General features: G+C 38.9%; 1 protein-coding gene across 2 annotated transcripts in view; it reads left to right on the top strand.

Moving 5' to 3' along the window:
• The window catches only part of ass1 (argininosuccinate synthase 1), a 106,344-nt gene that overhangs the window by 28,327 nt on the left and 51,985 nt on the right, over positions 1–26,032 (top strand). For both annotated transcript variants that reach the window (XM_052036901.1, XM_052036900.1), the window contains exons 7-9: positions 9,575–9,645; positions 9,951–9,981; positions 25,058–25,148. In XM_052036901.1, coding sequence (XP_051892861.1) covers positions 9,575–9,645; positions 9,951–9,981; positions 25,058–25,148 — 193 coding nt within the window. The remainder of the gene's footprint in view (positions 1–9,574; positions 9,646–9,950; positions 9,982–25,057; positions 25,149–26,032) is intronic.

Genomic DNA, 26,032 nt, shown 5'->3' with positions numbered 1-26,032 from the left:
ACTTTGACCACACTTTGGGTCAGCCGACCCAGTGTCTCCTTCTGTGGCTTGGAGTTCGTTGTTTTGATTTTTTGGTTTTTTTTTTACAAAGTTTACTGTTTTAAACAACTATAAAATGCATGTTGTTTTGTGATTTGTTTTGTAACTAATATTTGGAATGTAACAAATATAGAATATTTAATTTCTCAGTCTGTGCTGATGGAAACTACTGATGGGGTGCACTTGAATGTCTTGGCTGTGAAGTTCAAGCAATAGAAAGCAACTTCATGGCTGTAATTTCAGTTGATTAGTATAAAATGTTCATGCTTTGGTTCTCTTGTTTAGCAGTTGTAGCCTTCAATTTGTGTATTTCATTGTAGACATTCCTGGGTATTCCTCCACCCCATGCCAGTATAAAACTGTATGAGATCTGTGATTTGATTATAGCTTATAATTCACTCTGAAGTATACATTATTGTATGTACTATTTTGATTATATTAGTTGTAATTGCTTTTCAATATTCATTACTCCATTTCTTAACACCCTTAATAAATACTATTTATTTTAACTTTGCAAAATTTTCAAGCTCTTGAGGCTTTAATAATAGTGATGTGTTTTGCAGTTAGGAAGTGAAATATTTAGTTTCTTTCAGCTAGTTGCAAGGATTTTGCTTTGAATTTCTACCGTTGAATCTTTGTAAATTAGTTGAGACAAATAAACTGGTTGACATAGTTGCAAATGCCAAGGACAAGTCATGCTGAGTTAGACGAAGAATGAACATTATTGATAAGAAATGATGTAACATCTGGTTTGTATGGTTAATGCAGTTTGAGTTCAAGTTTATTAAAAAGAGAGATGGTTAACTAAGCTGAAGTGGTGGATAATATATTGCCAGTGCATCCAAAAGAAGAATCCTAATGTGAGTGTAGAGCACCAAGTTCACGGAGTTGAGGTGAATAAATCAGAAGTAATGGGAATATTTTTCTCACAATTTGTGATTGGCTGAAATTTTGCACTACTTTTCTGCTAGTTCAAAAGATCTGGTTTTTGGCTAATTCTTATCTTGTGCTGTTTTCGTTTGAATTATTAAATAGTTCTGGTTTTTTTTGTGTAACGTTATTGATTGTGGACCATGTGTCATCAGATTGTTGACAGCAAGCTTCTGGGGGGTGGGCATTAGCAGCTGATTAATAACATTCAAAGGAATGAGAGCTGTAAGGGAATCAGCTGTAAAAAGCTAGATAGAATCTAAATTTAAGATAATGAATATTGATACATGAGAAAGGATCGAATGAGAAGGTTGGTTCAATCAAATCCACTTCTTTTATGTACATGTATCAGTATTCCCACCTAGAGTACTTCAGTGACATACTGACTTGAACTTCAGAATCAAAAGAGTTGTTGCACTCAAGATTTAAATTATAAGTCCAGTTTGAATAAACTTGGCTTGTTTTCCTAGAGTATGAATGATTGTGGGGTGATCTATCAAGGTGTTTAAAAGATAAAAGTATCAGATGAGCTAGTAAAAACTATTTAATCGTATCAGTTGGTGGAAGACAGAACAAAAGGGCAAACTTGTAATTAGGGATTGGTTATTGAAATGAGACAAGAACGTAAAAGAATAGAAGAAATTTGGAATACTTTTCCTCAGACTGTAGATGCTAGGTCAAGTGACGCTCTTAAAACTGAGATTGGTAGATTTGTGTTGAGTACGGGCATAGAAGATACAGAGCAAAGGTGAAAAAATGGGCTTAAGGTATAGATCTGCCATGATATAATTCAGCAGTAGAAATAGCCTTGGAGCTGTTCCTATAAAATCTGCCCCAGCTGTTTAATCTCAGAGGAAAGGTGTAGCTAACCTCCACACAACATTTTGAAAGTAAGTTGACTAAATCCCAAACCACTATCCATCCTTGTAACCTCTGTTAAACTCAGATATTTTCTTGGATTCTGTGATGTTGCTTGGTGCTAGTTTCTTCTGTACAGAGCGTGGCGATCAACCCAAGACCAACGGGACCCAACTATGTAGTTGTGTCTTCTTTGGAAAAATGTTATTAGTCCTCCGGATTGAGCTAGCCAGGCTCTTTGTCAACGAGTGTACTAAAGTTCAGGACTTCATATAAATTAACGCACTGCTGTAGAAATATTCACTATTACATTTTAGTGGGGGCTGTATGAAGGCCCTGCAGTGCTGGGTTGAGTGGACTGAGTGACTAGGCCATGGTTCTGGGTGGCAATGGTGAGTTAAACCTTCAGGCCCAGGTCCATCTCAGATTGGCCATGGGTTTTAATTTTCTACCTGAGCAGAAGTCTGTTGCTGTGTTTCCAAATGCTGGTCAAGCTTTGTAAGTCACTCAATAAATAAGAAGTGGATTGAGATATCCTACCTTTAAGTAAAGTCAGTATAAGGCAAATATATTGATCTTTAAAAAATCAGCTGAGGTTTCTACTCCTGATTGCTGAAAATATAAGGTGTTAATTGTTGATATTGAGTCTGGCTATGATTTTTATTTTTTATTTTCTATTTTCTTACATGGTGGGCAAATGGTCACTATTCCCTGGGTCAGCCAAAGCAATAATGCTGGCAGGTTTGATTATGAAAACCATAACTCAATATGATCATGCAGTTGGACATAAGTTCTGTTTATGATGTGGCTTGCAGAAGTACATATTGAAACCAATGTGTAGCCTCCAACAGGAGTCACTAGAATATACTGTGATCAAGATTCTGAGTTAATTCTCTTCTTTTCCCTTGGTGGATTTAGACTCTGATTAGCTGTTTCTTCAAAAACTGACCTTGGGGGCAATTATTCTGTAAAATCTCTGCTCTGTATTAAGGAAGAATCAATGAACATTTAATTCTTCCCATGTTTTCAAGGAATCAAAGTACTCTTCAAAATTTGCATTTGGGTGTTTAGGAATTATGAAAAATCACTATCCATTTTCTAATATATAAATACACTTAGAGTAGAAAATTAATAGCTGTGTATGTGATTTAAATAATTATTGCTTGACTCAACTGCCAGAAATGTGGTTTGATGTGCCACTACACTATTTACTTTCTTATTTGCTAAAGATGTCATGATGTTATGACATTTTAAATTATACTGTATGTTTTTCTTTTCTATCTAGTTATCGAATAGTTGTAGGTGATATTGCAGAAGATATGGCAGTGAATTATTTTGGTTGCTCTACGCAAGTGCTGAAGAGGGAATCTCATCGGCATTAGTACTTCATTATTCCTTTACTTGGCATAGAATGGGGGTAACGTTCTGAATAAAGAATGGGTAATTGTCCCCAATATCTATTTGAAAGTTGTGGGTATATTCATTGACTTCTGGATTGAAAATCACAAGGAGCACCCCTGATTCCCAACCTGGGGATTTGATCCCCATTCCAAATATGGTTATAGGGTTGGTAATGAAGTAGATGAACAAATGCCTGTGTGATGTTTGGGTTACCAACAACTTATAGATGATCAGTTTGCAAGAGGAAAGAGTTGAGGCTGTACTCTTCTTGCATTTTAGGCTAGAAAGTTCCGTTCAATATGCGGATTACTGTACATTGGAAAAAAAAGCATCGTAAGTGCTTGCCTGCGGCGATATGACATAAAGTCATAATACCCTTGAAGATAATAAGATTTAGACTTGGATTACACAGGACTCGTGTTAGTACCAAATTTGAAGGCAGAATACAAGGTTAATGGCAGGACTCTTAGCACTGTGGAGGAACAGAGGGATCTTGGGGTCCAGGTCCATAGATCCCTCAAGGTCGCCGCGCAGGTTGATAGGGTTGTTAAGAAGGCGTATGTGGTGTGTTGGCCTTCATTAGTCGGGGTATTGAGGTCAAGAGCATTGAGGTAATATTGCAGCTCTATAGAACTCTGGTTAGACCACACTTGGAGTGTTGTGTTCAGTTCTGGTCGCCTCATTATGGGAAGGATGTGGAAGCTTTAGATAGGGTGCAGAGGAGATTTATCAGGATGCTGCCTGGATTGGAGACCATGTCTTATGAGGATAGGTTGAGCGAGCTAGGGCTTTTCTTTTTGGAGAGAAGGAGGATGAGAGGCGACTTGATAGAGGTGTACAAGATGATAAGAGGCATAGATGAGTGGACAGTCAGAAACTTTTTCCTAGGACCAGCAGAGGTTGTGGGGACAGATACATTAAGGACATTTAAGAGACTCTTAGATAGACACATGAATGAAAGAGAAATGGAGGGCTATGTGGGATGGAAGGGTTAGATAGATCTTAGAGCAGGATAAAATGTTGGCACAACATTGTGAGCCGAAGGGCCTGCACTGCGCTGTTATTTTCTATGTTCTGTGTTTTATGTATAGTGAACAACTTGCATAGCCCTTTGATAGACTTGCACTGCCTGTAGATGTTCTTTGGGCCTTTGCACAACAAGTTGCTGTCAGCTGAGCATCCATAAGGAACAGAACCCTACACCTGACATCGAAGATCTGTGTAAACAATGCAAGTAATTGTACTTCTTTAAGCATTCATATAAAAAATGAGCAAAGTCTAGACCAATCTGTTAGATTTTAAAATACCAAATTACATGTTGAATCGAAGGAGGAGGGATGGACTGACTTGAAAGATGAGAGGCAAAAGAAATAATTTTTTATTTAAAAAAAAACAAAATTTATGAAAACTGGAATTAAACAGCATATTTATAAATGTTAATCTGCTGTGCCAGGGAGAATGTGTTTCCAGCATTTTCTGTATTGACTTCATCCATACAATAATGAATGTATTCTGTCGAACTAGGCAAATAGTATGCAAGAAAGTTGCTAAATGCTAGTAGTTTAAGTTTTAACAACACTGTCAAAATGCTCACATCGTTTCAAAACAAACATTCAAACGTAGAATTTGCATTTCTTTAGTGTCTCTCCATGATACCACAATACATTTGGCTATGATAAATTATACTCGAGTGTATACTGGAGTACAGAGCAATGGTAACTTTTATAGTGGTTAAAGTTACAGAAATCAAAGCCAGAGGTTTGGAGAAGTGAGTAAGAATCCTACTATGACAGCCAGGAAATTTAAATTCCAGATATATTTAACTTTTCACAAAACTGAAAGCCACTTTCAATGCAATAATCACAGATTGTTGTAAACACCTGACTGATTCCTTTCTGTCCTTCAGGGAAGATAATCTGCTGCCTTCACCCAGGATGTCCCGTATGTAACTCCAGCCCACCAGTAGGGATGATTCATGATTTTGCCTCCTTAGTGCAGGATAATAAATGCAGTTTTACTAGCGACGTCCACACCCTGTGAACAAAAACAAAGACAAATCTCAGAAACCAAATTTGATTTAATTTGGGGATATAAATTCTGTTTCCATTTATAAAATCATGGCATTTCCTATTACTCAATTCTGATTTATATTTTTGTTCCTATTGAAATGTTAAATGCTCATGCAGTGTATAGTCAGGTCACAACAGTCTCCTCTCTGTTATAAAGCAAAAGAAAATAAATATCACAAGAAATAGGGGCTGGTATTTTAAATAAGCAAAAGAAGGTGTAAGTAAGTAGTAACTGTCTTTGCCCCAGACTGTGTCTATACGGGATCTGAGACCACCTCTTTGGGGCTGCACCCTGTGCTAATGATAACAGCCCATTGAAGCTAAAAGGCATTCAATGAAAAAACAACCTCTTGAAACCTAATGAACCATTCAGTGGCTTGGTTGCTCAAGCATTAACAATTGCTCCATCTTCTTGTGACATGAGGAAGACACTTTGTAACAGTGGGTAACCTGTTGACACCACTCAGGGCTGATACAAAACTGCTTGGGGGGAGGAGGAGGTGGAGGGGTGGGGGCGCGAAGGAGGTGAAATCAGGCCAGGTAAATGCATCAAGTAAATAGCTGCTAATTAACATTTATTGTTGCAGAACAATAATACACAACTGCATTTGTCTCACTACAACTCATTAACAACTCATTAGCCATTAATGGCTTTATCTTTCATGTTTATTCTAGAACAGATCTATAGGATATTACTGACAGCTGCAGTTTATTATAGGAGTGAGTTCATGACTGCAAACGACCCATAACAGCAAGTGAGTTATACAGTCTTTCAAACTCAGGAGACCCACTGAAGCTTGAATCACAAGGCACTCTGATGTTCCTGTGGTGCTAGCGGTACCATCGACTTTGTTGTGATTGAACCTTCCAACCAGTCATCCAATCTGTGTTCTGCCAGTGAAGATCCATATTTTATGAGTCTCCTACATTTGGACATCCCAGGTTAAATTTATCTGCACTAGACATCCAACCGACTCCAAACATAAAAACTGAGAGGTGATGCACAGAAGCTGTTGTGTCTACTCTTTCAGTGTTTCCTTTACTGGGCTACCAGTTTTGGTAATGTTCAGCAAAGATCAGCTATTTCTTCGGGGCGAAAGATGTACTAGGTGCAGTACAGCCACCAGGCTGCTCTTGAACAACTCCTGATGCCCATTTTGGATTCAGTGTAACAGGCTAGCATTAACTAGTTGGGGTAAATTATTGAGTCATATACACCTCAGAAATGAGCCCTGTGTCCATCACAGTGCTTGAGGAGAACGGGCATGAGCTAGAACAAAAGGACCTTTTTAAAAAAAACAAATTGGCATTTTGAGCTAGATCCTGATATCTTTATTATATAGCTTTCATTTTATTTTAATGATGTAGTACCAGAGATGATCACTGCTACAGGGCATTTTTTTTACTTCTTTTAGTTCAGATTGAGATAAAGTGGCTTTGTCATTTTTATTGTTGTGCAAATTCCACTTCAGGATGCAGAGAGCTTTGGCAGTGACATCTTTCTCCTCTGATCTGAACTAAAATGCTATATAAAAGTGCCCATAGCTGAGATGATAAATGAGTGTTTTCAATTTAAAGTGTACATGTGTAGGAGGAGGGAATCACTTTTCTGCTGTGAATGTACCTTTTAAAGGCAGAATTTTTCCTCTCTCAGAGCAGCTTATTATTTGGACTATGTTTGTCCAAGATTGGTCTATTTCTTTATGTTGCTGTAACATCTCTGCCTATAGTAATATGGGCATCCTAAACTCAAAAATAATCAAGACTCGTGGTGAATTGATAGTGGAATATGGAGAGGCATGATGTGTACTTGACGGCCCATCTTTGAACAAAGTCTAGAGCAGCTAATTTCCTACAGCAGAAATATTCTGCAGGTCAACAGTTGCAAATGTCATCCTTGTGCTAGTCAACATGGCTGTTGCAGCCTTTGGTATTTTTGAGATGATACATTTTTCTCTCATTGGAGATACAGATCCCTCATCATTCCAGACAGTGAGAACCTTGCTCACTGATGCAGAAGATTTGGACAATATAGTTGCTAGAAATTCATCCAGGGCAATAAGGCTGATCAATTGCAATTAGTGCCTTGTGCTCTGCTTCTGAAACTTGTTCAACTACATTAACGGTCGATTTGGAATAAATTTCAAAGCAATAGTAGTTTTCCCACAGTGCCAAGTATGGTAACTTCAATGACCATTCTTGCCTCGAACCTTCTCACATTTGTTGCTAAATCTGATGCTTTCACCATTACCTAAAATAGCTGTAGATTCCATGAACTGATAAGATCCGCAGCTTGAGCTGCGAATTAATTTCGAATCCCATATTGGCTTGAGGCAGAAATCATAAGTATCTGGATAAATTTGAAATTTAGATTCACTCAGAACTGAAGTATGGATTTTTATCCCACTCTGGAATTTTGAATCTTGCACTGAAATCCAGAAATTTAAAATTTGAAATGGGGCCTGAAATTTAAATACTTAAAATTTTTCAAAAAATGTCAGCTTTAAGTGGATATGGAATTCAAACTTGATTTTCCTTTTCAAAGCAATTTGCATCTCAAAGTGTTTGAGCAGTAAAGTTTAGTTTAAAATTCTAGGATATTAAGAAGAGGCAATGTTGATAAATTTTATTTTAAAATGAAATTGTTTAACTCTGAAAATACAGAAAGAAAGTAACTTTTTCACTTTGTTTCAGGCTAATGAATAGTATCTTTATCTTTGGAGGAGTGTTTGAGTTTTGCTCATCTTTGGAGCTTGTTTTCATGTGAAAGATTCCACTCTGCAGCTTTTTCTGACTGTCTCAGTAGCTGCTGGCATTTCTGCAAGACTGAGTTTTAGTAGCTGATGCCACTGGTCACCAGGGGTACTGTTCTGCAGTGCTGATTAGAGATAATTGTGCCTAGGGTAATGAATTACTTAATAATGTTTGTTATCTGTGCTTCAGTTTATTGTGTGTGATCTGAAGCAAGAGTCCCACTGTGGGAGATTGGGACATTGTATTGAAACCCAGGAATAGGTTCTCTGGTACATCACATCTTCATCCTTTTTCCCCTTTTTCTTAACTTCCCCCTTCCCAAACATCCTTGTAAACAGATGTGGATTGTCTCTTGAGGACTTGACAATTCTTATCCTTGCATTGTGTAAAATAAACTATTAGAAAGTACCTGAACTACGAATTAATTGAATTTCCACTTCAGTCCATTAAGTTCTCCTGTGTAATCTTTTATTCACTATTTGGAGCTTGTCTATAATTTGGTAATCACTTCTTGCAAATTTGTACCCAGAACAACCCTGAACCTTGAAGGAAAGTTGAAAAGCAATGTTTGACTTTTAAAGTGGGACTTAATTTGACACTAGAAATGGCACCTGCCAAGTAGTGAGTCAAAATCATAAGATATATCTTCATTAGTCACATGTACATCGAAACACACAGTGAAATGCATCTTTCTGCATAGTGTTCTGGGGGCAGTCCGCAAGTGTGGCCACACTTCCGGTGCCAACATAGCATGTCCACAACTTCCTGACCAATTACTGGCCACATATACAATATTGTAAGCCATGAAGTTCAGACTGTTGGAGTTTTGTAGGATGATGCCTACACAAGTCCAACCTACACAAATATCAAACTTCACTGCATTTCTACAATAAGAAATTCAGTAGGAACTTCACTCTGGAGGCTGGCTACAACTTGCAGCTTAACTGATGGAGTTGATGCCAACGGTAGAAAGTCAAATCAAGTTGAGTTTATTGTCATATGCACAAGTATGTATATGCACAATGCAATGAAAAATTTGTTAGCAATATAGTTGCAATTAAGGCAAAGTTCCAAGTTTATAAGAGGGAAAGGTGCAGAATGCAATTGATGAGTTGGGTGAAGTAGGTTTGTATGGATCATGAGTATTTCCACAGATAATTTCACTTTGAATTATATCCTGTGCCTTACATACTGTGGAGTAATACTTATTGAGGTCTGGGCTTGTAGACACCAAATGCTCTCTAACCTGAATGACAGCAAGGAATGATAAATGATGTTGAATAAAAAAAAACTGGAACAAAACCTAATGATGCCCTTTAATTATACCCATTCAATAAATGATTTGGGGTCAACAAGATATTGTAATACTTATGTGCTTTTTAAAGACAAATCTGAACTTCTGTTTCTTAATATGAGCAGTTACTTAATACTTCTGCCACTTAAGGCAGTGAGAAACTTAGTTGTGAGCCACGGTCCATAGCACATGCCAGCTTATGATTTCCTGAATTCTGTTTGCATTATAGGAGCATGACATTCCCATTCCTGTCACTCCCAAAAACCCTTGGAGTATGGATTCTAACATCATGCACATCAGGTGAGTGAATAATGTTGGAACCCAACAGCTGATCCATGTGGTTTTAGAAAGAGAAAATACAATTTTGAGTGTGGATCCTTTGCCATGAGTTGCCTGATGATTGAACTCCAAATAAAATACAGAAGTTTACATTTCAATTGCCGACAGTCATGTATTGCAGTATTTTGTGTTCTTTCCAGAACTTTAATATTTTAGTTTTAACCACTACTAAGTAAATTATTGTTTTGAATATTTGCAATCATAATATATTCTCTTACATGGTAAATTTTATTCTTACTGTTTACTTTGATTTTGTTTTCCCACAGCTATGAGTCTGGGATCTTGGAAAACCCCAAGGTAATATTTCATGACCTTGAAATACTCTCAAATATGCCATTAAGCTTATAAAGTGTTATGTGTATGACCCATAATTTGAAATTTCATGGGGGTAGGGGGTGAAATGGCAAGGCCAAGCCCTGGTAGCATTATCATCTGTGTTTTAAAGCTTTTTATTGCTGCTAAGATCAATGGGGAGGGAAACATTCTGTGTGACATTGTACAATACAATGTCACATCCAAACAATAAAGAAGCAATTAGACAGATGAGCCACATTCACAGAGGAGCGCTTCAAAGTTGCCAGCTTGCAGCAGTGGTTTCTCTCATTGTGAAATGTAGGGTCTTGTTTGATCGAAGGTCATGAACTAATACAATTTTCGAAGCAGTAGCATCCAATAGGCTGGCTTTTCCACTGCCATTAGCCATTTTCATGTCTACACTGCGGGCTTTTATCTGTTTTTACTATCATGTTTACTCATTTATATTAGATAGTGGGTGGGTAAGCTGCTGATGGGTTTTGTATAATCTAGAGGGAAATGTATTTTGCAGTAATGAAACTTTGCTTGAAAAATTTACAAGGTTAAAACTGTCATCAAATGATGTAACATGTTGACTTCTGATTATTAAACATTTAAGGAAAGGTTTTTACATCCCTATCTGTGTGTGGTAGCACATGGACCTATGTGGTAACACTTTAAAAATAAACAAGAAAGCGCATGCTTTAAGGTGTGTTTATGTTGCTGCAAAGAGTCTGTAAGTGTATCTTTGGGTTGAGCTGATGGTACTAAGCACAAGACTGAAGCTTGAATGGTTTAATGTCATCCCAACCTTGAGAGGTTTTATTGCTTTGAAACAAACAAGTGTGCAATACTGTCAAATGTAGGAACAATTTCCCTACATGTAACAAAAGAAAATTCTGCAACTTAAATAACCACTGCACCATCCTTATAGAAAGCTATGTTTTTTCACTTCCAACCTACTTAGCTAGTGACAATTGACATGTTACTTTTGTGGATCTGATTTAAAAAGTTAGCATCAATTTTACTTTTGCTGATATAATAGCATGTAATGTGAAAGAATTCTGACTGCAGTATTGTGAAATTCCACCCAGTGATGGTGGTGCATGAATTCCTTTGTCATCTATTTTAATGGAAGCATCAAGCCCCTAATGGATTTACGAATGCTTTTATTATAGTTCAATTGCTTTAACTCAATGTGTAGACTATTGGATTCCTAGACCAGAATTCTGTTGCTTATCACTTTAGTTGATAATTTTTTTGAACCTTCTGTACAGAAGAAGACCTCCCCGTACCCCCCTCCTCACCCTTCCCAACACAAACAGCTAAGTTAGTTCAATCTAAAAGATCCCACATCCATGCCTCATTATCTTGCAGCAGAAGAGATTTACTGCTAGCTTTGGAATTTCTGGCATACATTAAGGATCCAAAAATCAGCCAGCATTTATGCTTCTGATGTCTGCCTTTGGTACTGGTGCATGTATAACTATGCTGGATCTGGATTGGGATCAGCTATGATACCCAAAGTAGTCTACAGACAATTATCACTGAAGGCAAATAGCTACATTGATGTACCTGTCATCCTAAAGTGGTGTCAAAACTTTCTGGGGAAAATGACAGTATAATTGAACTACTTTCTTCAGTTGAGGGCCTTGGGTATTGCTGTGACAATATCTGCCCAGAAACCTGAGGTGGGAAAACTGTTTTCTCAATCTTGATGTTAGCTTATTTGGTTGTTCTGTTGAAAATGCAGATTTGCTGTCTGAGATATTACCCCACAGAGAAGATGACCATTTTGCATCGTTACATCAAGAGGTGTAAATTATTTGTATCACATTTAAGTGAGCACAAAGTAACAAACACCACAGCACAGAAACTGACCACTTGACCCAATGTTATCGGTGATATTTATGATCCACACTCGTCACCTCTCATCCCTCTGGCTAATCCTTTCGTCATATTTTTCTATCCCTATTTTCGTCATATGCTCATCTAATTCCCTCACAAGGTGCATCTCTGCTGTTGGTCTTATCTACCATGGAACTGAGTTGCACATTCCTCCTGCTCTTTGGCTGAAAGTGAAATGGCAAAATGCAACTCCAACCTGTCTCACATGCCTGCATGACCATGTTTTATGACAGAGACCATCAGGGGACCCGTGGACCAGTGGAGTAGTTAATCGACTTAAAATCGGGTTCCCACAGAACAATTAAGAACATGATTTGAAAGGGAGCATTCACCAAGGGCTAGGAAACAGAATATACTGCACATTATTTAATGTCAGGCAGCATCTGTGGAGAGAAAAACTGTTGATGTTTTAGATCAGTGGCATTTTATCAGAACATTTCTAATGGAGAGTCTGAAATGGTATCTCTTTCTCTCTCGACAGATGCAGCCTGACTTGTAGAATTTGTTTTGTTTTCAGTTTTCCAGTGTCTGCCGTATTTTGATTTTGTAAATCTGCGGTGAAATGGAAGTGGAGCTACCAACCCTTTGAGCAATTAATTATTGGGTAGTTGGATTGATTTTGTGTTCGGACATGGAACTGTATAGTTGGGACATCCTGAATGTTATAAAATGTTGACCTTCTGGCTTCATCAGTATATTTGACGCAAGCTGATGCTCCACAGACTGTTCACCAGTTTCAACCTACCTCTGATAACCACTGGAATGAGGAACTAGAGTGACCCAAAGAATACAGCTCCTCCCGCCCTGTCTCTTGCAAGGACGCGATCCCTTTTTCTCAATTTCTCTGGCTTCGCCGCATCTGCTCCCATGATGAGGCTTTCCACTCCAGGGCATCCGAGATGTCCAACTTCTTTTCTAACCGGGGGTCCCCCCGACTGTGGTTGGGAGAGCTCACAGCCGTATCTCTGCCATTTCCCGCACCTTTCTCTCACCCCCCACCCCTCCCAGACCCAACAGGGATCGGGTGCCCCTTGTCCTCACATTTCATCCTTCCAGCCTATGTAACCAACACATCATCTCCAACGGGACCCCACCACCAAGCATATCTTCCCTTCCCCACCCCTTTCTGCCTCCCCTGCAAAAAAAATATCATGATGGATAATCATGGCTCCACAGTAACTTCAGTTGAAAGTTTTCACAATTTAGTTCTGATGAGAACAGCCAAGAATTTTTTTTGAGTGAACTAATCACTGCTGCCTGCTCCAAGCTATGGAAACTGGTTTCTGAAGGGCTGACGCTGGTTGAGCCCTTAATGTGTATTTCATTGGAACACCTACTGTAAGTGGTGTTTAGCAGTGGGGCCACTGGTTATACAGATTGGGTACAGGATAATTTGCTGCTAAATTGATGTGTTTTACACCAAAACTGCACCTAGTTTATATCTCAATGTGAAGCAAACTGTAACAAGAGTTTGGTCACTTGTGGCTCAGTTCCTGTTAGTCTCAATTTGAGATCAGCAAGTCATTTAAATTTGTCCTACTAGAAAAATTAAAAATTTGTGTAAATTTCGGAGTTGTGCATTCTAATTTTATATAGTTTCAGTGTATTTTTAACTTTCTAAAATCTTGGTCTGATCTAAGCTGCTTGTTTACTGCTGGTTGAAAACAGCACAACAACTAAAAGTAGAAAAACGCAGTCCTGAGGAACTTCCCAAGAATTGAAAACAATGTTGGGTTGACTTTTTTTTAATTAAATGCATTTGACGGTTACACATTTGAATGAGTTATAATTAATAGCTAATCATACATATCTGATAAGTACAAATTGACACAATTATCCTACTGTTTAATTGGAGAAATTGCTGTATTTGCTGCTAGTGTCTGTTTCAAGATTTAGTTGTTCAGTGACATTTATTGGAATGAAGGCATACAATTAAATTGTTTATATTTTTATCAACACAGCTGTAATTGACTTTAAGAACCAGAGTTTTAAAGATTTTTTTTAATACAAACTTCTTTGATCTGACCAATTTGCTTTGCAGTGGAACTCTAGGCATGCCCAGAAGGCTAATAGTGGGGAGTGGTGGTGGTGGGTGAGGGGAATCTATTCTGAATGTGTGCAGTGGCGCAACAAGAACATTTGGCTACAGAGAATTGAAAGCAGATGGTATAACCATTTTCTGCTTTTGTGAGGCCGATTGAAGGGCAATGAGGCAGCTAATGCAGAAAAAGATAGAAATTTACTTGCTTTAACTTCATGCAGCACCCTGAAAGACTTCATTCAGGCCAAGCTCAACAATATCAAGCGATTGAATAAATGTTATCAGCATCGATAGCTCTACATGATGGTTTAGTTCACGGCCCATTTGCCTCCAATTTCTTCTCTTCACTCCTTTCTGGGTCGACTTTCTTCAGATTCTCTGAGGCTGACATTGCAGACTGGCCTCCTACAGTGAGGGCTAAATGGAACGCAGTGATACAGTGTACAAAACGATTTGTTTTTCTGAGCTACAGCAAGTGGAACACCGAGCAATCAAGGAAAGCTGATCGAGCAGCAGTATATTTTCATTTTAAGAAGTAGCTGAGGTCAGATTAAAATGAGGGACAATCTGAATCCTTCTTTCAATGTTTGGTAAAGAGGAAAAAATAATTTAAGTAAACTTTCTATATGCAGGAAGAGACTGGTTATTGAGTTTAAATAAAATGTATATAGAGTGAGTTTAATATGCTTCAAATCAATATCTTTCAATCATTACTCTTAATTTGTTTATCTTGATTCGGTACATGGTAGCATTAACCCTAGAGTTACTGGTGAGGATTATTGTGTAATGTTCTTAAAATAACAGAGCTTGGAGCATCAACTGCCTCGAGTGAGTCCGTAAAGAAAATTATTTTTCCATGGCTTTATTGCCAGTCTGTGTGTTTTTAAACATAAGAAGGATTACATAACAATTTTATTTGCAACATCCTGCTACCATCTGTAAAACAGTAAATAATATGATGGAAATCGCAACATGGTCTGAAGGATTCAAATTAACTTCGAGAAATTTGAATTCTTTGAGTAAGATAAAAATGCTTCTCTTAGTCTCTGACCCATTATATTGCTACACTGACATATTGCTTAGTGGTTGCGATAACTGCCTTTCTCCTTCTGTATTTTATTGTTCACTGTCTGTCTTGTACCAACACGTCAGGCAAACCAATCACAGCACTGAACACAAATGCAGTATTTTTATAACTGTTTAAAATTGTCACAAATTGAAATGGAAAAGTGCCTCCAGTACTAAAATTTACAACTCCATTTACAAGGTGAAATGATATCTACTGTTAGAGCACCAGAGCAGAGTTTTACAGTTGAACAATACCTTTTGGGACATAAAAGTCAAAAGAAGATCTGAAATTAAAATCATCACCTTAATTTATCAACATGATTAAAGTAGATTGGGTCTCATTTGATGAAGTGATCCAGAGTATATTGACACATAGCTCTGAACCGGTTATTTGACAATCCTCAGGTAATCATCCAGGAAAGTTGAGAAAAGAGGGAGAAGAATCCTATTATTGAATCCAAAGTGCATCTGCTTTCCTGCTTTGTGCTGTAGTTGCATTCCTAGCCTGGTTCTTGTTGATGCTTCTCCTTTTAACTTCAGTTCATTTTTCAGCATGTGGATGTCACAGGCAAAGCCAGTATTTACTGCCCATTCCTACCTGCCCTTGAGAATATGGTTCTGAACCATCACCCTGAGCTGCTGCTGCCTTTCTGGTAAAGGTATACCTACAATGCTAATGCATAGGGAGTCACAGGATTCGGACTGAACAGTGATGAAGGAACAGTGATTACATTTCCAAGACCAGATGAGTATGACTTCAAGGGGAAGCTTCAGGAGGTGATCTTCTCATGTCCTCCTTGGCGGTAGAGGTCATAGATTTGGGAGATGTTGTTGGAGCAGCCAGAGTGAATAATGATGTTACATTTTGCTGGTGGTAAACAGTGCAGCATTGTACACTAGTGGTGGAGGGAATGAATGTTCAGGGTGGTGGATGGGGTGCCAGTCAAGCAGGCTACTTCGTCTTGGCTGTTGTTAAGCTGTTGTGATGTTAATGGAGCTGCATTCATCGCACTCCTGACTTGTGTCCTGTAGATTGTAGAAAGAACCTCTGCGTGTGCTTGTGAATTTCACCTTGCAGAGTCAGGAGTTAGAGCGAGATTTGGAGCAGGAGCTTTGAAAAGAGGTGAGTCTCTGTGCTTGTGAGTTTCATTTTGCAAGAGTCTAAAAGAGGCACATTTGCAAATTGTTACCAGCTGATTGGCTAATTAACAGCAGTGAATAAAGCAACGAACGTGGAGCTATGACATGGTGACCATTACAGAGACTTAGCTGTCACAAGGGCAGGAATGGCTGCTGGATATTCTGGGGTTTAAATGTTTCAAAAGGGACAGGTAAAAGAGGTGGGGGAGTGGCTTTGCTGATCAGGGACAGTATCACAGCTGTAGAAAGGGAGGACATTCTGGAGGGATCGTCTACTGAGTCAGTGTGGGTGGAAGTCAGAAACAGGAAGGGAGCGATCATTCTATTGGGTGTATTCTCCAGACCTCCCAATAGCAGCAGAGACACTAAGGAGCAGATCGGGAGGCAGATTTTGGGAAGGTGCAAAAATAACAGGGTTGTTGTCATGGGTGATTTCAACTTCCCTAATATTGATTGGCACCTCCTTAGTGTAAAGGGGATAGGTAGGGCAGAGTTTGTTTAGAGTGTCCAGGAAGGATTCCTGACACAGTATGTGGACAGGCCAACTAGAGGAGAGGCCAAACTGGACGTGGTACTAGGCAATGAGCCTGATCAGGTTTCAGATCTCTCTGTGGAAGAACATTTTGGAGATAGTGACCTTAACTCCTTGAACTTTATCATGGCCTTGGAGAGGGATAGGAGTAGACGATATGGGAAAGTATTTAATTGGGGGAGGTGGAAATATGATGCTATTAGGCAGGAACTTGGGAGGGTAAATTGGGAACAGATGTTCTTGGGGAAGTGCACAGTGGAAATTTGGAGGTTGTTTTAGGGAGTAGTTGCATGGGGTTCTGGATAGGCTTGTCCCATTGAGGCAGGGTAAGGATGGTAGAGTGAATGAACCATCGTTGACAAGAAAGAAGCTTATCTAAGGTTTAGAAAGCAAGGATCAGACAGGGCTCTGGAGAGTTACAAGCTAGCCAGGAGGGAACTTAAGAATGGATTTAGGAGAGCTAGAAGGGGGCATGAGGACGCCTTGGCGAGTAGGATTCAGGAAAATCGCAAGGTGTTCTACACATATGCGAAGAGTAGGAAGGTGACTAGAGTGAGGGTAGGGCCGATCAGGGATAAAAGAGGAAACGTGTCTGGACTCAGAAGAGGTAAGGGAGGATCTTAATGAATACTTTGCTTCAGTATTCCCCAGTGAGAGAGACCTTGACATTTGTGAGGATGGCGTACAACAGGCTGATACGCTAGGGCGTGTCAATGTGAGGAAAGAGGATGTGCTGGAACTTTTGAAAAACATTAGGATAGGTAAATCACTGGGGCCGGATGGGATATATCCAAGGTTATTACGGGAAGCGAGGGAAGAGATTGCTGCACCTTTGGCGATTATCTTTGTGTCCTCACTGGGCACAGGAGTAGTGCCAAATGATTGGAGGGTGTCAAATGTTGTTCCTTTGTTCAAGAAAGGAGGTAGGGATAACCCTGGGAATTGCAGACCAGTGAGTCTTACTTCATTGGTGGGCAAATTACTGGAGAAGATTCTTAGAGACAGGATTTATGGGCATTTGGAGAAGCATAGGCTGATTAGGGACAGTCAGCATAGCTTTGTGAGGGGCAGGTCGTGCCTCACGAGCCTGATTGAATTCTTTGAGGATGTGGCAAAGCACATTGATGAAGGTAGAGTAGTGGATGTGGTGTACGTAGATTTTAGTAAGGCATTTGATAAGGTTCTTCATGGAAGGTTCATTCAGAAAGTCAGGCATGGGATCCTGGGAAACTTGGCTGTATGGATTCAGAATTGGCTCACCCATAGAAGACAGAGGGTGGTGGTAGATGGAGCATATTCTGACTGGAGGTTGGTAACCAGTGGTGTTCTGCAGGGATCTGTTCTGGGACCCCTGCTCCTTGTGATTTTTATAAATGACTTGGATGAGGATGTGGAAGGGTGGGTTAGTAAGTTTGCTGATGACACGAAGGTTGGTGGTGTTGTGGATAGTGTAGAAGGTTGCTGTAGGTTACAACAGAACATTGATAGATGCAGACCTGGGCTGAGAAGTAAGTGTGAAGTAATGCACTTTGGAAGATCGAATTTGAAGACAGAATACAAGGTTAATGGCAGGACTCTTAGCAGTGTGGAGGAACAGAGGGATCTTGGGGTCCAGGTCCATAGATCCCTCAAGGTTGCCGCACAGGTTGATAAGGTTTTAAGAAGGCGAATGGTGTGTTGGGTATTGAGTTCAAGAGCTGCGAGGTAATGTTGCAACTCTATAAAATTCTGGTTAGACCACACTTGGAGTATTCTGTTCAGTTCTGGTTGCCTCATTATGGGAAGGATGCGGAAGCTTTAGTGAGGGTGCAGAGGAGATTTAACAGGATGCTGCCTGGATTGGAGAGCATGTCTTAAAATGAGGATAGGTTGAGTGAGCTGGGGCTTTTGTCTTTGGAGAGAAGGAGGATGAGAGGTGACTTGATAGAGGTGCACAAGATGATAAGAGGCATAGATCAAGTGGACAATCCGAGGGCGAAAATGGCTAACACATAGGGGGCATAATTTTAAGGTGATTGGAGGAAGGTATAGAGGGGGGCTGTCAGAGGTAAGTTTTTTTACACAGAGTGGTGGGTGTGTGGAACGCACTGCCAGCAGAGGTGGTGGAGGCAGATACATTAGGAACATTTAAGAGACTCTTAGATAGACACATGAATGATAGAAAATGGAGGGCTATGCGGGAGGAAAGTGTTAGATAGATCTTAGGGCAGGATAAAATGTCGGCACAACATTGCAGACCAAAGGGCCTGTACTGTGCAGTAATGTTCTATGTTCTGAAGACTTTTGAGTGCTAGGAAGTGAGTCTCTTGCCATAGAATACCCAGCCTCAGACCTGGTCTTGTACCCATAGTATGTATGTGGCAGGCTTTGTTGAATTTCTGGTCAGTGGTGACGTCAGGTCATTGATGGTGGGGGAATCAGAGATGATAATGTCTTTGGAAGTCAAAGTAGATTGTTAGAATCTTGTGTTACAGATGGTGATTGCCTGGCACTTTTGTGGTGTGAATGTTACTTGCCTCTTATTAACCTATGCAAGAATGTTGTATGGGTTTTATTGTACACAGCCATGGACTGCTTCATTTTGAGGATTTGCAAACTGAACTGAACCTTATGGTTCAATGGGGTAAAATTCATTGAAGCAGCTGAAAATGGTTGTGTTTAGGGCAGTGTCCTGCGGCTGTTATGATTGATCTTCAAGAACCACGAGTACTTTGTGTGAGATGTGGGTCCCCTTGATGCCCATCAGATTTACCAGGATTCTTTGATGCCACACAGCCAAATGCTGCCATCAAAGATGAGGGCAGTGATTAAGTCAACCGGAGCAGACCATTATGATTCCTGCAGAAGGTTGCCCCCTATTCTCTGATGATCATCTTGGCCTTGGAGTTCACCCTTATTCAGTTGTACCAAATGTGCCAAATAACTAAACCAGACCTTGGAAGTTGAGAAGAAGGCTTCCGTATTAATATAGTATGTTTAACGATACTGACTGGAGATGAATTGCTGTGCTTCTTTGTTGTTTGTCCGTGGTCAAGAGTGACTCAGAATTCAGTATAACATTTAGGTTTTCAGAGTATTAGATGTCCCTCCAAATTAATAGAGATTAGAGTTTATTTGCAGCTGTGCTGGATTGTGTTAACTATGAAGCTTCATATCAGAATAAACTAAAATATTAAAAAAAAAAGGCATGAATGGTTTTATCTAAGGCACCATACCAATTGTAGTTTCAGCAGGTGGTTCCTCATAATTAATTGGCCAGACAACAGAAGAAATCCTGATATCTGGCCACTTAGCGCAAAGAGCTTTGCGTTCATTATATATAAAATGTGGGGCAAGAGGCTGAACCAAAAATTGTATCCACCCAGGCTTCACAGGGAGGCATCCTCTACACAACACTTTCTGCGGGAGCAAAATCAAGTTAGTCATAACACTGAAGACCACATATACAAAATCCGACAGGTTCCTGGAATGGTCTCATGGTGGAAGTCGGGGACATCTTCACTGTCTGCATCCTTGCAGGTTCTCTGCCACATTTGATACTTGATTGCTCCCTGCTGCATAAGTCAACAATAGCTCTAAAATGGGAACCTTCCTTTTTTTTGACAAATGCAACTTCTGCATTCTCACGCGGAAGGGGAATTTAGCTGCACTTCAATGGTTCCAAAGGTGCAGGCGCTCTTCATTTCATCGTTCATCTTGGAAGTTTCAATGAAAATACATAAAATTTGTAGCATCCTGAATTTAGAATGAGGGCAAGACCATTTTGTTCAGATCAAGACTACAGCTACCAGCTAATAAATTAAAGTGCATTTAAAAAGTCATAAGCCTAGAAATTACATTGCATTATGCAGAATTTTTATGTATTTTTTTAAATCAACCCAATTGCTATACACTGTCAAGGGAGTTCACTTAATAAAACTGGATGTGCGTCCTCTGCAGATGTCAACATGAATACTGAGGTTGCTGGGTGTGTGCAGTGCTCGTTTTGACATCACTTAAGTAACTGCTCTGTTCATAGGCGATTACAAATAGAGCATGGCTTTCATGTTGAGACCAATTGTAGCAGAGAAACGGACATCAACCTTCTAGTCATGCAAAAGGCCCAGTCTTAGCAGGTCTATTCCCATGGAGGTAGCACCCAAATTTGCCTCCATTTCCTGCAACCAATATCCCAGTCTGGCAGCTTTACTCAAAAGTGATATTAGCTTTTAGACACATTATAGTTCCTAGGCCAGGATATCTAGCTTGGTTTGCCACTCACTCATAAGGAAGTATCTGACCTCCACATAGCAGTGTGGTAGGAAGAGAAACTTTTTGGTTATTGATGATCAACATTTATCACTAATGTTTTACAAATTTGTGTAAATGTCAACACCAGGCTTTACAAAATTGCTCTGATCCATTGGCTTCCCAAAGAGTACTAGTTTAGAACTTTTATTGTTGGACTATTTTATTTTCACAACTTGGAAACCAGTTCCTCCAATTTTATGTCCCATTACTTGTGATGTGATACAATTTTAATGTGTTGTGGCCATCTTCGGCTCTGAATTGCACATCTGAAGTGAGAGAACAGTTTTGTTCTCTTATTTAATGTACACATAAGAATTCTTCATGAGTTGTAGCAAAAGAAAGAGCAGGGAAATAAGGTTGTGAACCTAATCCAATTGTTTAATTTTCCATATGACTATTAGAAGACAAATTAAGACCTTCTTTTAAAATCAAAAACTGCCTGTCCCTTGACGTCACAACTGGTCTTGTCTTCACATTATGTGAGTGAATTGATGATTGTATTCTGCTAATATATTTTCCCCTAAATTTTAAGACATATCCTTTTTGAATGCTGTATGGCATACTGATTGTAGAAATCTGACATTTTAGGTAGAGTGTTTCTAAGAGGTAAATTCCTGATCACACCACAGGAAATCTCTGACTGATCTACAAAGCATCTTGCTGCATACAGTCCCTCCCCAGCTTATACATGCCCAACTTCCATGTAGCCTGTACATACGAAAGGGCATTTGGGAGACCAGTGGGATGGATTTGCCAGCTGCTGTGGGGCTGCAGGCATCTTCTGCCATCCAAGCATTTGGTTCACAGCTGCATTTCCGACTTGCAAACTGCGCGGGTTACGAACAGTTCACAGGAACAGAACCCTGCTGTAACCTGGGGAATGACCGGTAGTTGCGCGAGTAGATTTGGGTAGAGAAATGTTTTAAAGATCTTTCCCAATTTTTAAAAAATATAAGCTCAACATTACAGAGTCATATTTACTATTTAACAACTTCTACAGTCCAACCACCCCCAGCAGCTGCTTGATGACTTCCTTTGCTAAATAAATGAAATTAATTGAGCTAGCAGTCCAGTGTTGAAGATCAACAGACATGGATTTTGTTAAGGATTGCTGCATTATTTTGTCAACCTATTTTAAATATTTGAACAGTTTTCTTTTAAATACAAACTTTTTGAAGGATGAAGGATATTTTTGGGTGTTACACTAATTTGCAAAGTAAATTGGTTTTCTGCCAATTACCTTGTGTTGCTTAATTACTTACCTTGTCCCTCATTATATTCACATTATTGCAAATAAAAAGACATTTTAAGATTTGCTGCCAGTGTTTGATGCAACTTATAAATGGGATTCTTCCCGTGTAGCCAGGCTATCTTTAAAAGAAAAGATCCATCCCCATACCATGACTGATGCTGCCACTATCTTAAATAAAGCATTCCATCTATTGACACAGAATTGTTCTCTAAATGGCTTCATCTTAAGCTCTCCTATCACAGGCACATAAAATGCCCATTTTTTTTAATAAACTGTGGTGGTCAGACATCTGCCAAGGTCATATATCTGCAATGGTTTTCATTCAATACCAAATCAACTCAAATTTTATATCAACTGCAGGCTTTGCTTCTTGCTTGACTAGCTATTCTAAACCTGCTTTGACTCCAGCTGAGCACATGTCAAAGGATGAGATGAAATCAACTTGAGAGGAATTAAAGCCATGATTTTTCTAACCTTTTAATATTGTCACAGTGTTACCAATTTCAAAGTATTTTTATATATAAACCTATATATACATTGATAAAAAGCTTAAGGTAGCTTTTTATTTTTGTACTGTCACTACAAGTACAGAGAGAGTGAAAGTTCTGTGAACCAACATTTTTGGGCCATCAGTTTTTTTCAAAAGATATTTTAATTGCTTGAAATATCCAGTGCATGAAATTACAGTTTGCATTAAATCCTATTATTTTTTTGTTGCCGAAAAAGATAGAGAAGTTGTAGCAAACTGAGAAATATTGCAACAATTGTCTCTCCGCCTACACAAAAAAACATGTACATGCTTTAATTTGTAAAGAGCTATTGTAGATAGAGCAGAATTTATAGTAAGTGCTGAGTTTGATTGACGCATTACTACGCTGCCACCTTCTGCGGTTCCTATCTGTGTTTCAGCTGCCATGGTTGGAGATGAGTACTGGCTGTCCCCGGGTTAAGAATGCCAATTTATGGGCACCCCCTATGTATGAAGGAGCTCGCATAGTATTATTAAATTAAAATGTCTGACAAACCTACATACCTTCATCCCTATGAACAGCAGAACTAGTTTCCCCCTCTCTCTCCACTTTTAGTAATTGTCTTTCTTATCAGTCTTATGTGCTTTTGATGCTGTTCATTAAAATACTGTGGAGTTATGGTTACCACATTGAGTGATTCTTGTTTTTGTGTATTTTCTGATTTATGGACATCTGTTTAAAAACACAACTTGTTTGTTACCCGAGACCGTTTGTACAGCTCAACTATCACAGTACACAGACGTAATATTCTCGATTTTGATCTGCATTTTATAACAGGTAGTCTAAGAACACATCAGTGTTTGTTTTAACAAAAAACAAAGATGCCCCTGCTTTCATTCACATTTTATTTTGTAGCAACTGTGGGTTTTATATTTACTTTCATATTTGCTAGAATGTGCATTTCTACTGGGAAAAACAAATGTTCGTTACCAGGTAACATAGCAGTAATCCAATCAATCGATAAATGTGTGTTCCCAGCATTCCCTCCCCAGTTTCTGTAAAGGTACAGAATTTTTTCCCTTAAGCTTCCTAGATTGGAATGCTCGAGGCTATCAACTTTGCTAAAACTTTGCCGGGGCTGTTTTCTAAAATCCATCCCTGAAAAGGGAGGAAAATCTCTGTGTGTTTTATTTTCTCCACTCTTGCTGGTTTTCAACCTTTTTTTCTCTCCACCTCGCCTGCTTTCTCTCCTCCACCACCCGACCTCCCCCCCCCCCCCCCCCATTTCTTCTCTTGGCCTCTCCCCTCCCCAGCCCAGAACTCCTCCCTTGCAGTTCACTACCACCATTGGCTTTTGCTTATTTTCTCCATGTGAGGGAACCTGCAGAATCAGCTTATTCTTCCTCCGCAACAGCAAGCTTGAAATTCTTTAGCTTGTATCCTGTATCTCACTATTCTATGACACAGCATGTAGGTCTCAGAACAGCATTAGAAGAGACTGTGATGCTTGGAGAATGAATTGACAAGTAAAAACATATCTTTTTTTTTAAAAAAAGCTTTTTTTCCCTTTTTGCATTATTGCTTTTGTTTTGAACCCAACATGCATCACAAGGCTGATAAATGGTGAGCATACAGTGGAAGCTTCATGTAGGTAAACCTGAGTTATCACAAGGTTCAAATGCGTAGTCATCTGGTGTTCCATAGGTCGCTGCTTCGGTCTTTGAAACCCTTTGAGTGTGAAGGCAGCTACCTGTGCAAGTTCCAATTTTTTTTAGTCCCTTTTTAGAACAGCATGATAAATGATTAGGTTTCTGCTCAGATTTTCACAAAATAGTTACTTCAAAATGGTTGGAATATTCCCATTAAATTGTAAACTAAATTGAAAAATTTCAAAGGTGTTTTCTCACAAGCTGAGATTCGTTCTACTTAGGCAGTGCCCTGACTCTGGAACTGAAATAAAATATTCAGTACAAACTCACTGATGGGAACCTATGTTTCAACTTTTTTTTTAAAGAGGGCAAGGTAAAGCTGCAAGTATATTGCAAAAGTCAGAGGACAGGGGTAGAAGCTATTTCAAGAAATAATGAGCATGATTGTTTTTTTTTCCATTTGAAATTGGCCATCAGAATGTAGATTCTCCTATGTTGGGGAACAGAATTTTTTTCAGCTTTTTGTTATGTTGCTGCACATTGAATAAACTACAAAGGTTAACATCATGTTGGGGAAAATAAACGCAAGGAGCCGATCTTCCTTTCTCGAAATGGTCTAACTACCTCCTAATATCAGAGTACAGAATGGCGATTTTGGAAGCCTGACAGTGTATGAATATGCTATCAAAATACTCCATCAAAAGTTGTTTTTTTTTACTAACATGACAGAACCACGCACCAGATGGTATGCTTACGATGACAGTTGACCCGGTGAAGTCTACAAACACCCCTGACAAACTGGAGATTGAATTCAAACGAGGTAAAGGATTATTTTTTCCCATTTTAATATGGAGGATGGGGCGTGGAGGGAAAGATATATAAAAGTAGCATACAGTATGACCATAATAAGTTTCCAAACTACAAGATTCAAAATAACCAATGATATCTCATTTGCTGAAAAATTAACTAACATAAGAGTCTGGGTACTTACTTGTTTGGTTTGTCACTCACAACTTTGGACTTGCACTGCCATGTTTTTATGTCCATTTAACATTAATTGCAGTAGAAATTTGCATTTGTATAACATTATAATTATTGGACATTGTACTCCAGCTGGGACCTAATCAGTGATTTATGACTACATGAAATAACCATTGCTTTTCTACTTTGTGTTAGTGTTTATAAACCCATATGCTTTTTTTTCACCAGTTCTGTCATTTTGTCTTAAACTTAACATTAGGTTCCTACTAAGTCTTTCTGTACCTCTTTAAGACTGCATCCTTTAGTTCATATTATTTAATTCAATATTTAGTCCTCTCATTCCAAAATTTTTCACTTATCATTTTACTGCCTTAAATCTCATCTGCCATTTATAATTTCCCCAGTCTGTGTTCTCATGAAGGCTAACATTGTTTTTGCCACTTTGGAATTTTACATTATTTGCAAACTTTGAAATAATGCTCCATATCCCAAAGTCTAGGTCATTTAAAAAAAAGTACATTAGTGTTAATCCTGTTAGCTGATGGACCTCATTGTATACTTAATGGATTTCAATTTTTCTAAACAATCTATTATAAAGCTATTTATCAAAAGCCTTTCACCACATCAAATACACAGCCCTCTCCCATCAGCCGGCTATTATTTCATTGAAAAGCTTAATCAAGCTTGGCAGATTCTACAGATCCACATTGGCTGTCATTCATT

Source organism: Pristis pectinata, chromosome 23 (genome assembly GCF_009764475.1).
Source record: "Pristis pectinata isolate sPriPec2 chromosome 23, sPriPec2.1.pri, whole genome shotgun sequence".
Taxonomy (NCBI): Eukaryota; Metazoa; Chordata; class Chondrichthyes; order Rhinopristiformes; family Pristidae; genus Pristis; species Pristis pectinata.
The sequence above is the reverse complement of the archived record's forward strand: the minus strand, read 5'-3'. Positions and strand labels throughout refer to the sequence as shown.